At 48.3% G+C, this 12,968-nt stretch overlaps 1 protein-coding gene across 15 annotated transcripts in view; it reads right to left on the bottom strand.

Moving 5' to 3' along the window:
• Positions 1-101: 101 nt before the first annotated feature.
• LOC111960041 (butyrophilin subfamily 1 member A1) overlaps positions 102-12,968 on the bottom strand; it is a 35,058-nt gene continuing 22,191 nt past the window's right edge. For 9 of the 15 annotated variants that reach the window (XM_070437836.1, XM_070437842.1, XM_070437839.1 and 6 more), the window contains 4 exons: positions 2,490-2,561; positions 2,259-2,297; positions 2,126-2,152; positions 684-1,964 (listed from right to left, as the gene is read on the bottom strand). In XM_070437836.1, the coding sequence (XP_070293937.1) occupies positions 1,438-1,964; positions 2,126-2,152; positions 2,259-2,297; positions 2,490-2,561 (665 nt within the window). In that variant the 3' untranslated portion in view covers positions 684-1,437. The other 6 variants (XR_011475023.1, XR_011475024.1, XM_070437843.1 and 3 more) reach the window with 4 other exon arrangements.

Below are 12,968 nucleotides of genomic sequence, written 5' to 3'. Positions count from 1 at the left end.
ACAGACTAACATATTTTGTTTAGTCATACTAATTTGTCATATTAATGTTTTGTATATTCATATTTTATAGTCATAGTTATTGTCAGATCAGGAGAAACAAGTTCCGAAGAAAAGGGCGTTTTATTCAACCAGCTCAAAAAATAACAGGACACCGGACTACAGCAGTAGCCACGAAACCCCACTCAGACACAGTCCAGGGAAAAACCACCTGTTAAACATGAACTAATGAAAACGAAACCCAAACTCATTGACAGTCAAACGAAAACAATCCCGCACAAAATCCAAAAGGAAATGTCGAGATAAATACCCCCCCTAATTAACCAAAATGAAACCAGGTGAAACACAAAACAGACATAACCAAAAGAAAAGGAAAAAGGATCGGTAGCTGCTAGTAGACCTGCAACGACGACCGCCGAGCGCCGCCCGAACAGGGAGAGGAGCCACCTTCGGTGGAAGTCCTGACAGTTATTTAAAAAAATAAATCATAGAATCGCTTCATATAACTGAATAAACTAAAATGTTGGTAGAAATATCTGTAATGATATGGTCTAACTAGATGTTGCACTGGACAAGTAGCTACAGGCGTCACTGGGTCAATATACATATTGTGTCAAGTATCTGTGTAACGATATTCCTCTTCGTCTGATGAAGAGTAGTCAAGATCTTACAAAAACGCAGCGTGGTAAGTGTCCATGTTAAATTTATTTAACTCAGAACACTAAATAACAAAAACAACAAAAAGACGAACGAAACCGAAACAGTTCTGTCTGGTGCAGACACAAAGACAGAAAACAACAACCCACAAAACACAGGTGGGATGAGGCTACCTAAGTATGGTTCTCAATCAGAGATAACGATAGACAGCTGCCTCTGATTGGGAACCATACCAGGCCAAGAAATACAAAACACATAGAAATACAAAACATAGAACAACATAGAACACCAGACATAGAATGCCCACCCAAACTCACGCCCTGACCAATCAAAATAGAGACATAAAAAGGATCTCTAAGGTCAGGGCGTGACAATCTGGCTAACCAGATTGCATTGTTGGTCATTGTTTAGATAATCAAGGTTTATGTGATGGATGATTACCAAACTTCTCAAAACAACTATATACAAGCCAGTAGATGGTAGTTGTTTCTTTCAATCCTAGTCATCAATAGATCTACAACCAGATACCAAATAAGAACTTGTATTTTTCACAAATCAACAAAAATGCATGTTTAATGTCACACACAAGACACTACTGAAATAATGAATGTCTAATATATTAATAAAGAAGATGAAACACAACGTTGATGCCTGGTTTGATGACAGCAAAGGATCATATGAATTAATCCACAATTCTTTATATTACTTAATCAAAAAGGATTCACATAGCTTTATACCACAATAAGCTATTGACAAGTAGGGTATGTGATGAATTATGTTTTTCTATGTTGCCGAGATGGGCAAAATTGTGATTGCATCTGCATCGTTGTTCCAGGGTGAGAAAAGTGGGCGGACATCATCCTGATAACTTGGTCCATTGATAAATGAGTAGATGAGTGAACCTTCTTCTGCACTAAAAAAAGTCACCTTCCTTTCCTGATAATCCAGATAGATACCAACTTTATCTGGAATACCTTTGTCAAGAACACATTCTTCATCCTCCATGGCTTTAAGTCTTTGCCCATTGGATAGTCTGATTACCCAGAATCCATTAGTTGGAGTGAAAGCCAACGGCCCCTTCCTGTTAGCCGTTGCCTTGGCAACGCCAAGCACCCAGTCATCCTTCTCCTTCACATTCACCTCCCAGTACGTCTTCAAAGGACTGCCCATTTTGCCCAACACAAAAGGCTCTTCATTAAAACAGTTCTCAATGTTAATGTTTCTCTGCTGTGATTCATTGGTCCACTGTAGTGATTTCCCATCTATCTTCAGTTTAGGGTGAGCTGTGTCCACATCCAGAGTAACATCCACTGAGGAGAATAGGAAAACAAAATATTTATTTACTTACTATTTTCATTGTAATTTCATCTTCAGTGATTTAAAGCTTAGTTATACACGACAGAGAAAGTATTTTATTTTATTAGTTATTTAAATGAGTTGAAAAACAGATTCTGGTGTCACAGCCCATTACCTTCATGTGAGCGTGCCTGATTTATATCTGGAAAAAAATACATTTAAAAAAGTATAGCAATGAGAAATTCAATGTCTCACATGTCATATGAATATTTTCTGAAATTATATTGTATTTAAACGAGACGCATTACCGAACTTTGCTGTCTTCTTGCTGGATCTTGCTGATGCATCTACAATTGCAATGATAAACCAGAATGAGGTATGGAACACAAAGCTAATAACTGGGAAAGATAATGTGTAACTAACAAAAATATACTGACTTAATCTTGCGTAAGATGGTGCACTAGGGTAAGTTGGTGCAAAGTTGGTGCATACCCAGAAGTTATACAGCATCCTCTGTATTAATGCACAATATCTCTCACCTTTCTTAGGAGATAGTTTGAGATGAGCATCTGTCTGTAAAGGGTTTTCTTGCTCTGCAGTTGAGTTATAACCTTCATATCACCAAAACAATAGAATAAAGTAAATTAACACTCTTCATGTGAAATAGTTTGTCAGACCCTATAACTGCACATGCTCCAAACCCCACCCCACCCCACCCCCACCCCACACAAACACTGCCTCCACTATTTATAACATCAAACACTAAAATATTAAGTCCTGAAGAGTCAGAGATCATGTATTTAAATATACCAACTAATGATTGTCTTCTTTTGTAATAAGTATCCACTTAAAGTATTTACATGAAGAGATAAAAAGCTTATGTAACGGCTGTCGTAGTCGTTCTCCTCCTCAGACGAGGAGGAGCATGGATCGGACCAAGATGCAGAGTGGTTAGTGTTCATTATTGAATGAAAAATCAACAAAACACTTCAAAATACAAAACCAACAAACGTGACCGTACTTCAGGCCATGTGATGTATCGCTTAGTTTTGTAAAGTTTATAACACTGTGAATCAGTCTGCCCGATGCATACGGTGGGATCTTTTTTATGTGCCGAGGCCCTGCAAGTTCTTGGAGAGAAAGAAGCGGGTGTTCTGGGATCCCAAATTGACATGCTTCATCTTACTGAAACGCAGATTTCCAGCGAATAGGCATCCCACTGACACCCACCATGGTATAACTGCCCGGATATAGATTTTTAACGTCTCGATTCAATCCATACGCGGTCAAATTTTAAAGCAAATTTCAGATTGAGCCAACATACGGTATGCAACATTTACCGTGAATGCAGTCGCACAAATTCTGGAACATTGCAGTTAAATTTCAGTCAAGCCATAATGCCGATCCGCAATACTTCTCGCAATATGGATGAATCCAGCCTCCAATCATTAGCCCTAAATACTGATGTGATGTACTGGGGAATATTTGACTGTTAGCTGTTACCATTTGCACATCACATGGGCAATAGCCACCATCACCATGGGTAAAGTTGCTTGCACATACAAACCTAAATCACTACCCTAAATACATGATTTTAACCCTGACTACAATATTCAGTACAGCTATAGTACATATTCCACTGGATCAAAATAAGCAACAACTTTTCTTTCTTTTAACAGGATGTTTTGGATTCAAAACCAGAAGACCAGAGTAAGTTTGTTTTCTTGTCCTTGCCATATAAAATATGGATATTTTGTCTTTCAAAAGAAGAAAATGTATTATTCAATGACATGTTACTTTAATACAGACAGATCCAGCGTATTCAACAAAGAAGGGTAGCGTGCATGTTCCTGTGTCTGGTGTTTGGGCCACACAGGACTGTTTCGGATCGGTTGGATCACGTATTCTGTATCGGTTAATGTATTTCATGTACAGGTGTTTTTGGTGCACCTTATACAATAATAAATCCGCCAACCGGAACCTAGCACAGCCACTTGTCACTCTTCGTGTCGCACGACGCTCAATCGCTCCTTCCTTCTGCTCATGCTGGAGCGACACGAGCGACTAGACAGGAAAGAGCCATCTTACCCCGGCCACCAGAATCGAGGACTAGAACCTGTCGAATGCCAGAATGGACAAAGGACGGAAGCGAGTAGGTAGACCGGCCGTCACACTGCGGATTGTCCAACTGGGCGCATGGAGGACACCTCTCGGATCGAGTCCAATGCGAGATTCTTCTGGATGCCACAGAGCCAGAATATCCGACCGCACACCAAAGGACAGCGAGGAGGCCAGTCGGAACGAAGCGAGAGAATGGCAAGGAGAGTAATTGCAGGAGGAGCCTCGGAAAGCAGGCTGCGCAGCGCGCGCAGAGCTATGACGACCTGTAACACACGGTCGTTCACAGTCTCGCTGCAGGACTTTGAGATCGTGGGCACAGCTTCCGGCAGCGGCAAGGCGAGGGGACAGGTTTCCAGGTCGAGAGCAGACCCCGGTCCCCCGGTGGTTTTGCACCGGGTCTCACTGCGGTGACATCTGCGCCCACTGTTCTGGCGGCAGCACGGACGCTGAAGGTGGACAGTGGCGGCGTCTACATTTTCCTCGGCGTGCCGGAACCAGTCTCCACCGCGAGAAGCCTCGGGTCTCGACTCTGAATGCCAAGAGAGCCAGAACGGCTGATACCCCATACGACTGGAGGGGGTGAGGTTAGTGAGATGATGCGGAGCGAGTTCTGGCCAGTCTTGCCCAGCAACGAACGCTGCCCACTCTCCGGCCGGTTCTGGCAATATGGACCTCAGAACCTAGCCACATCCTGGTTTAACTCTCTCTCCACCTGCCCGTTATCTCGGGGTGAAAACCTGAGGTTAAAGGCTGACCGAGACCCGAAGACGTTTCCATGAAAACGCCTTCCAGATCCTCGACGTAACTGTGTCGCCCATCAAGAACTATATTCTCAGGCACCGTAGTGCAGAAGATATGGGTGAACGGGTCTCCGTCCGTCTGCAAGGGCCGTAGGGAGACCAGGCAAAGGGAGGAGACCGACAGGAGCTTAGAAAATACGATCCACACCAACCAGGATCGCAGTGATTCCCTGTGAAGGGAGGGAAGAAATCGGTCAGGAATTACCCGACACGGTGCGGACGAACGGCCGTTGTGGCCGGGTAAGCCGTTGTAACTTACCTCTGGGCCGGTGCCTAGGAGCCTTGCAACTGGGTCGCACCGCTGTCCGAAGCAGTGAAGGAATCATAAACTCATGTCGCATAGCCAAGGTGGGCACAGTAATTCCCATGCAGACCGGCACCGTCCGCACCGGGTCCCCAGACTGACCAGAGAGGGTACGTGTTTGGGCCAATAGATCAACTGGTCACGGACGCAGAAGCGGAGACGTACAGATGCCCGGAGGAGACACTGGAAGGGGAGTGGGCTTGTACGCACGCTGTCAATGTCGCGTCCCGCTCCCACACGCCGGCGCTACGGAGGCAGGAGCGCCGGGAGTATGGGAGTCTGATCCATGGGCCGCTCCTCGTGTCATACAGCCGGGACAGTGCGTCTGTCCTTCATATTCTTGGGAACCTGGTCTATAGGACAGGGTACAACACAAAACGGGTAACGAACATGGCCCACTTGCCTGCAGAGGATTCAGTCCTCCTCGCTGCCCGGATGTACTTCCAGGTTGCGGTGGTCAGGTCCAGATGAGAACAGGGTGTTTTAGCCCCCTCAGCCAATGTCTCCACCGCCTTCAAAGCCTTAAACGACAGCCAACAGCTCCCGGTCCCACTTCATAGTTTCGCTCCGCCGGGCTTTGAGCTTATTCGAGAAGAAAGCACAGGGCGTAGCTTCGGTGGCGTGCCGAGGCTGAGAGAGCAGGCTCCTATCACACCTCGGACGGCGTCACCTCCATATATGAACGCCAAGAAGGGATTCGGATGGGCCAGCACGGGGCCGAGGTAACACAGAGCTCTCAGGTGCCCAAAAGCCCCCGTCCGCCTCAACTGAACCACTGCGACGTATAGGACCCCCCTTGCAAAGTGATGTAAAAGGAGCCGCCACCTGGCCAAAATCCAGGAATAATCTCCGGTAGTATTGGCAAACCCTAAAAATCCGCTGCACCTCCTTTACCCTGGTGGGAGTCGGCCAATTACGCACGGCTAAAATGCCGGGTCACTCTCCATCTCCACCCCTGATGTGAATGCAATACTAGGAAGGAGACGGCTGACTGGAACGAACAGGCATTTTCTCAAGCCTTGACGTACAGGGTCATGCTCAAACAAGTCCGTCCAAGTACCTGCGCACAGCAGGAACCATGCTCGGCGCGTAGTGCGGAGTAATATCAGAATGTCATCGATATACACCACTAAACCCTGCCCGTGCAGGTCCTGAAAATTTTCCACTCTACAAAGGTTGGAAGATTGATGGGCATTCTCAACCCGTACGGCAAATGACGAGGTATCTCATGAATGCCCTGAGTCGGTATTAAACGCCAGTCCTTCACTCGTCTCCCTCCGGATACGTCAGGCAGGTTGTACGCGCTCCTGAGATTCCAGTTTATGAAAAGCATGCTTCTCGTGCATTGACTCAATCGCCGTGGCGATGAAGAGGTAGCGGGTACTGTACCGTCACCGTGATCTGATTGAGACCTCGTTATAGTCAATGCCACGGGCGCAGACCTCCTCTTCTTCTTCACAAAAAAAGAAACTCCGAGCGAGGCGGGCGAAGTGGAGGACCGAATGTACCCCCTGACGCAAGGGATTCAGAGACATATGCTCCATAGCCGCGTCTCCGCTTGGGCGACAGGGCGATAAGTGACTCCTGGGAAGTGGCGCGTCTACCAGCGAGATTTATCCGCAAAATCCCCGTCGACGGGGTGGATAATTGAAGTCTCCTTCTTTTTACAGAAGCCGAGAAGCCAAATCGTGCAATATTCTGGGGGGAGCGCAGCGGTGGAGACTGGTCTGAAACTTCCAACCGTGTAGCACCAACGGAAACCCTACACAGACGTCCCCGAGCACTCTCGCGAAACCCGTGGAGAGCCCTCTGTTGACCATAAATGGTGGATCATGCATGAGCTAACCAGGGAAGGCCAGATCACGGGAAATGCAGGAGATCAGTGAAGGAAGAGACTGGATTTTCTCCTCGTGACCCCCTGATCACGCATGGCCAGGGAGACTGGTGGCTTCCCTGATTAGCCGGACCCTACATGGTCGAACTATCCAGAGCGTGTAACCGGGGAAAGGTCTAACCCCAGGAACTAATGGGGATCCCTAAACTAAGGGTGAACGCTCTGTCGATACAATTCCAGCTACGCCTTAATCGACAAGTGCCTTATGCTGGGAATGCGGGGAAAACTAAGGGAAACAAAAACAGGTACAAACAGGTGGACAACAAGAGGACTCTGGATGAGGTTATGCAGACTCAACCTGGGGGGTGAACCGCCAAGAGTGCCTGCCTGCTGCTCGACTCCCAGAGGGACCAACTCCGGCACTGACCGGCAGTGTGCCCTCTGCGCCACGATGGTGCATGTGAAGGGCCCCTCCTCCAGTTCTCCTGAGCTAAGCCCCCCAGCTCGCTCCATGGGAACCGGAGCGGGGGTGCTGGAGATGGAACTGACTAGAGCCCTCTCTTGGACGTGCCGGGCCGTGACTCAAAGCCAGTTATCCAACAAGATGGACAGATCCACAGTGGTCAAAGTGCATGGTGGCATTCCTGCAGGGGACGTTCTTTCGCGCAGGGCTGCCAATCGTAGTGGTTCGATAAGGGCCCTGTCGTTCATCCTGCTCGGGCGGCCAAGGTCGGAAATTCAGGGCACTCCTGGGTGCTCCTCGTCTGCCTCAAGTGGAAGAGCCGAAGTCCTCAGAAGTGGTCCAACTATAGATGCTCTGGAGTGGCAACATGCGGTGGAGAGAAGAAGAACGCGGCGTTTGCCCAGTCCAGCGCTCTCCCCGAGAGGCATGAGACGAGGGCGGACCACCTCTCCTTCCCGAGGGAACTGGGTGAAGCGGTGCCAGGTATAGGTCTCAGCTGTAACTAGGAACCCTGCCTGTTCTGCTGTCCCATCAATACTCCTGGGAAGGGAGAGACGCTCCACTGGACTGGATCCAGGAGGGACGGGTAAAGAGGACCTGGTTGTGCAGAACTTCCTGTATTCCCAGCGGTCACCATGGTCTGCACAACGCGATCCATTCGTGGCACGAGATGTTGCAGCATTTGCGAGTGTTCTGGATGCAACTCCTGACTCCTCTGACCGGGGCTCTGCTCCTGCCGACTCCATGGGAGGTGTGAAATCTGTCAAGGTGGTGTGCCTACTGTGAGAAGTCCGGGTGCAGGAGAGCCAGAGAGTTGTGACCAGGCGCATCATTTATTTCGCATGTAGGCGAATAAGAACCAGGACAGACACTGCGTCAAAACCATCCAGGCCAAGAGTACTAGTGCAAGGCCGCGAAACTAGTCACGAAAAGTATCGAAAGTGTTTTTACAAATAAACATATTCTTTCGTGGGAAAAACCACGGAATACAGGGAAAACCCAGCTGGGGCCGAGTGGCGCAACGGTTGTACCCCAGCGTGATCCGGGAGTCCATAGGGCGAACACAATTTCCCCAGCAATCGTCCGGTGTTAGGGAGGCGTTTGGCGGGGGCGTTTACTTGGTCATCACGCTCTAGTAGCACTCTGTAGAGTCGGGCACTTGCAGGCTGAGCTCGGTCGTAGTTGAATGGTGTTTCTCCGAACATTGGTGCGCTGGCATCCAGTTAAGCGGACAGGTGTTAATAAGCGCTGTAGCTGTCATCGTTTTGGAGGACGCGATGACTCGATCGCCCTCCCGAGCCCGTTGGGGAGTTGGCAGCAATTTTTATATATATTAAATATATTATAGCCTACACCATAGCTTCCAGACCTACCAGTATTTGTGTAAACTTTCAAAATAAATTCTTGGTATAATAATCTAAAATGAAATAAACGTACTTTTTTCAAAGGTGGGTTGCAATACGCTTTGAAAAAGTTGGTACTGCATAGTGTTGAACAAAAAAATCTATATTCCCTAAAAGTTTAGCAATGGTCTTTGGCAGGGGACTCTTATTTTGAAAAACAAAGACATCTGTGATCGTGGTGCCAGCATAATATCATGCTGGCTAGGAGAACAGTAATGCTCCAGTCCTTTGAAGTGGCTTCGCCGAGTTAGGGCAAAGCATAAGAACGTTACAATTAGTAGAACTAGATATGCTCAAAGCAATGCTCCATGGTGGAATAGTAGAAATTCCAGTTGAAGTTTCAAAGAATCGTTAGTGCTATAGCCATTATCTGAAATAATTCTGTGCCCATATGTTGAAATTATGTGCATGTAAGTACATTTATATTGGTATATTATAATGATGGTATCTAAATATACAGATATGAGTTGATCAGCTAACAAAAGTGGCACCACCAAAAATGTGTGGGACAAAAAGTTCTAACAACAAACGGTTCTCATTTTATGTGGAGGAGGTGGAAGGGGTATAGAGGCGGTAGGTGTCGCAGCCTAGGCAAATGGTCTAAGCGTGTTGTGGATGATGACCTTGGACTTCGCGATGCACCATACGATTAACGCCACACCCCAAAAATGCCGAAAGTACGAGAAGGTTGGAGATCGCTTACCGTCGGCCAGATACAGAACTCAGATGTTAACGTTAACACAGTTAGGTATACGCGCACTGGTGTCTCCTGTAGCGTGCCAAGTGCCACGAAGAATTCACGAGGAATACTATCAATATGAAACCACAATATGTTCTCTTTCTCCCACGCTATTATCAGTCCTCTTAGTGAAGGCATGCAGTTGAAGTACCGAATGATACTATTGGTGTTTACCGTGACCCGCGCTACACACGTCATTACTGAGGGCTCCACCGCCATAGTAAGAGTCTTCCTAGCGCGGGAGAACACCTCACGGTTTCTCTAGATCGTTAGCGGACCTAGCCTTTTATAGCTAAACAGCAGGCTGGTTGCTCAGCACGAGGGTTCATATAGACTAGGCCGGTGCGGTAAGGGTTATTTCCCCTCCCACGCAAATCGTATATTAGCTAGAAGGGGTCTTCGTGTTCTTACAATGATTCTTACACAATGTGCGAATTACATCAAGGGGGTTATAAATAGAGGCATCCACCTTCCAAGCGTTTAAGGGTTGGGCGGCTCCGTGCTTCCAAGGCTGATGTGCCATGGTATCGTGTGCTTGAGCGTGGTGTGGTCAATCATAATTATTTTTATTGGTTTCCCACGGCACTCACACTGTCACCCGTGTCCATATAGCAGCACATGGTTATTATTAGTTGCGCCGGGACTACGCGTAGCGAACTGGCAGCCCGGTGCTTGTGCTGTGGTGTGTCGCTCGCTCGTCACTGGTGAGCTTGTGGTCTGTCACCTGCCTTGCACATCTCTACACGTACTCACTCTCTGACTGGACGATTGCGTTGCTATCGTTCAGTAAGACAGCCGAGTTTTCTGCTGTTCGCGTGTCATGTCGGAACACTGTTAAAAGGCATCACGCATATAAAGCCTCCTGATGATTGTCGTCCACAAAGAGTCCCAGGTTGTAGAGACACTGATGTTAGCTGGTAGTCGCACACGACGCAAAACTGCGATATGATACCACTTGATGGAGTGAACAGTATGGGCTCCTCTTGTTTGCGAACTCGGTGCACCATGCATCAGCCGGGGCAGCTAGGCCTATATGTTTATGTGTGGCTGAAGCTTTTTGTGACATCACTGTTGGAATTCAACCACACCAGGTTATGGTACGCACCACGGGAAGCTCACAGTCTCGATCCTTGCAGCACTAGCTGACTCCCAATTACCTTCTTGCGGCATAACTTCCGTTGAAGTTGTGCGGTGTGTTCCTTGTTGCGCTCGGTTAACTGGGTGAATGACTGCATTTTCCTAGTTTACCGAGCCCCCAAATGGAGCCGACCAGGTAGCACCAAGAGAAGGTCAATATGGCTACGGTGCTGAACCTCGGACACAAGAGCTGCCAGAGTAACTGTCCCAGAGTTGGCGCTCAACTCCTGAAAATGCGCCCTGGGGAGATCGGTAGCCTCGATCCGTCTGTAACTACAACAACCACGAGCGCAGAGTCACAGTGTATACCTGATTCTGACAGCAGTAACTAGTCTAGTTGCATGAGGCCAGAAAGGGATCATCCTACCAACACGTGCACAGCCATCACGTGAGCGTACTGTAAGTAAACCGAGACCTCGCAATATTCTTGAGTGCGTTGGTCGTTGGTTACCTAGTCGCATAGTGGAGGCAAAGTCTAGCAGTAGGTGCCCTGTCCGTTGGAGTAGAGGAAACATGTCAATACAGAGCCTCTCATTCACGAGTCGCCGCACTCGTTGAACTCGTACCTGTTGGCCTCTTACTCAGCTGACTGCAGTTTCTCAATATCTCGAGTAGGCTTCGAATGAATCATCGGGCTCAGTTGAATTCCTGTCCTAACTAGATGATTTTTCTCGATCTGCGAATCGAGAGCCATATGTATTCTTGTCTATGAGCTGTCGCCCGAGGGAGGAGTGTAGAGTCCAGGGCCTGCATCGACGGTGGCCGGGTTCAAATGTTCACACTTGCATGTAGTCGCATCGCAGTGCAAGTTACAGTGACCTAGACCACGGAGGTTCATAGTTCTGCGAGCGGCCAGAGCAAGCTGAGCACAGGTGAGCGCCAGGAGCTGGCACAGACACAGCACTAGTGACACATGACGACGGCCAGCACACACACCAGAGCAAAATCCACGAGCACAGAGCACGCACACGCCGCACAGGATCTCGCACGCAGCACACAGCACAGCACATCAGCTCACTGCGACTCCACGACACAGAGGAGCTCTACACACATATAGAGGCAGCTACCGCACAGCAGAAGACTATATACCGCCAAGCCCGGCATACACTAGACGACACTACACTATCGACCAGACCACAACAGAACGCACGGACACACACGGACTACGCCACACGCCACAGAGCACACGGACAAGGAAGCTTCACCACGCAGCAGGAATCGCCGAGCCCGCCAAGCCAGGAATCGCAAGAAGCCAGCAGCCAGATCCGCCAGAGCCAGCCAGCACAGCAATCCGCCAGAGCCAGCCAGCCAGGATCGCAAAGAGCAACACATGCCAGACCAGGAACCACCCATCATCCAGGTGCTGCCCTACACGACAACCGATACGTTGAACTCTGCTCAGTCATGGTAACCGCTGATTTTTAATCATGAGATGAGTTCCATTGGTTGAGAGAGCGGATAAATTCCGATCATGTAAGGAGTGCGATTGATTACAGGTAGGAGTATTCTGAATAAATACAGTAGATTGAGAGACAGTGTTTAACCGCGCACTAGCGCTCTTTATCTGCTCTATCCCGTTTATTGGGTCAGACACAAAGAGGCGTCGCCGAGAGTAACGTTGCAACGAGGTGGGCAGTCTGATTTATGTGCTCTCTTGTCTATATATTACCATATGTTGGGTGTACTGTCATTCAGCTTCCAGGTAGAAATTTAGTTCACTAATGTTGAGAGAGAGAGAAGCCACGTAAGGGTATGATTCAATTACGGCATGTGTATCGTTGTCTCTGTTGAGAGTCATACTAGGCGCCAGGTTTCACTGGTGTTTTGTGGGTGTTGTTTCTGTGTTAGCGTTTGCCACCAGGACTGTTGGCAGTTAGTCACGTTTGTTGTTTTGTTTATTTGTAGTGTTTGTGTGGTTTGCCATTAAAAATCAATGAATTACCTCCTACTCCGCATCTTGGTCGCGATCCATGCTCCTCCTCGTCTGAGGGAGAACGACATTGACAGCCTGTTACAATGGAGGAGGCCACGGAACGGGGGTTGACCTATAGGTGGGGTGGGACAACGACCAGCACCAGAAGCGCCACCAGTGGACAGACGCCCACCAGACCCTCCCCTAGACTTTGTGTGGGGTCCACCGGCAGTTCGCACCTTAAGCGGGGAGGTTTGTCATGTTCTGAGTGTCTTGTTTTGGCCACACAGGACTGTTCGAGGTTT

This window comes from Salvelinus sp. IW2-2015, linkage group LG37, assembly GCF_002910315.2.
Source record: "Salvelinus sp. IW2-2015 linkage group LG37, ASM291031v2, whole genome shotgun sequence".
Taxonomy (NCBI): Eukaryota; Metazoa; Chordata; class Actinopteri; order Salmoniformes; family Salmonidae; genus Salvelinus; species Salvelinus sp. IW2-2015.
This window is presented reverse-complemented; position numbering and strand designations above follow the sequence as displayed.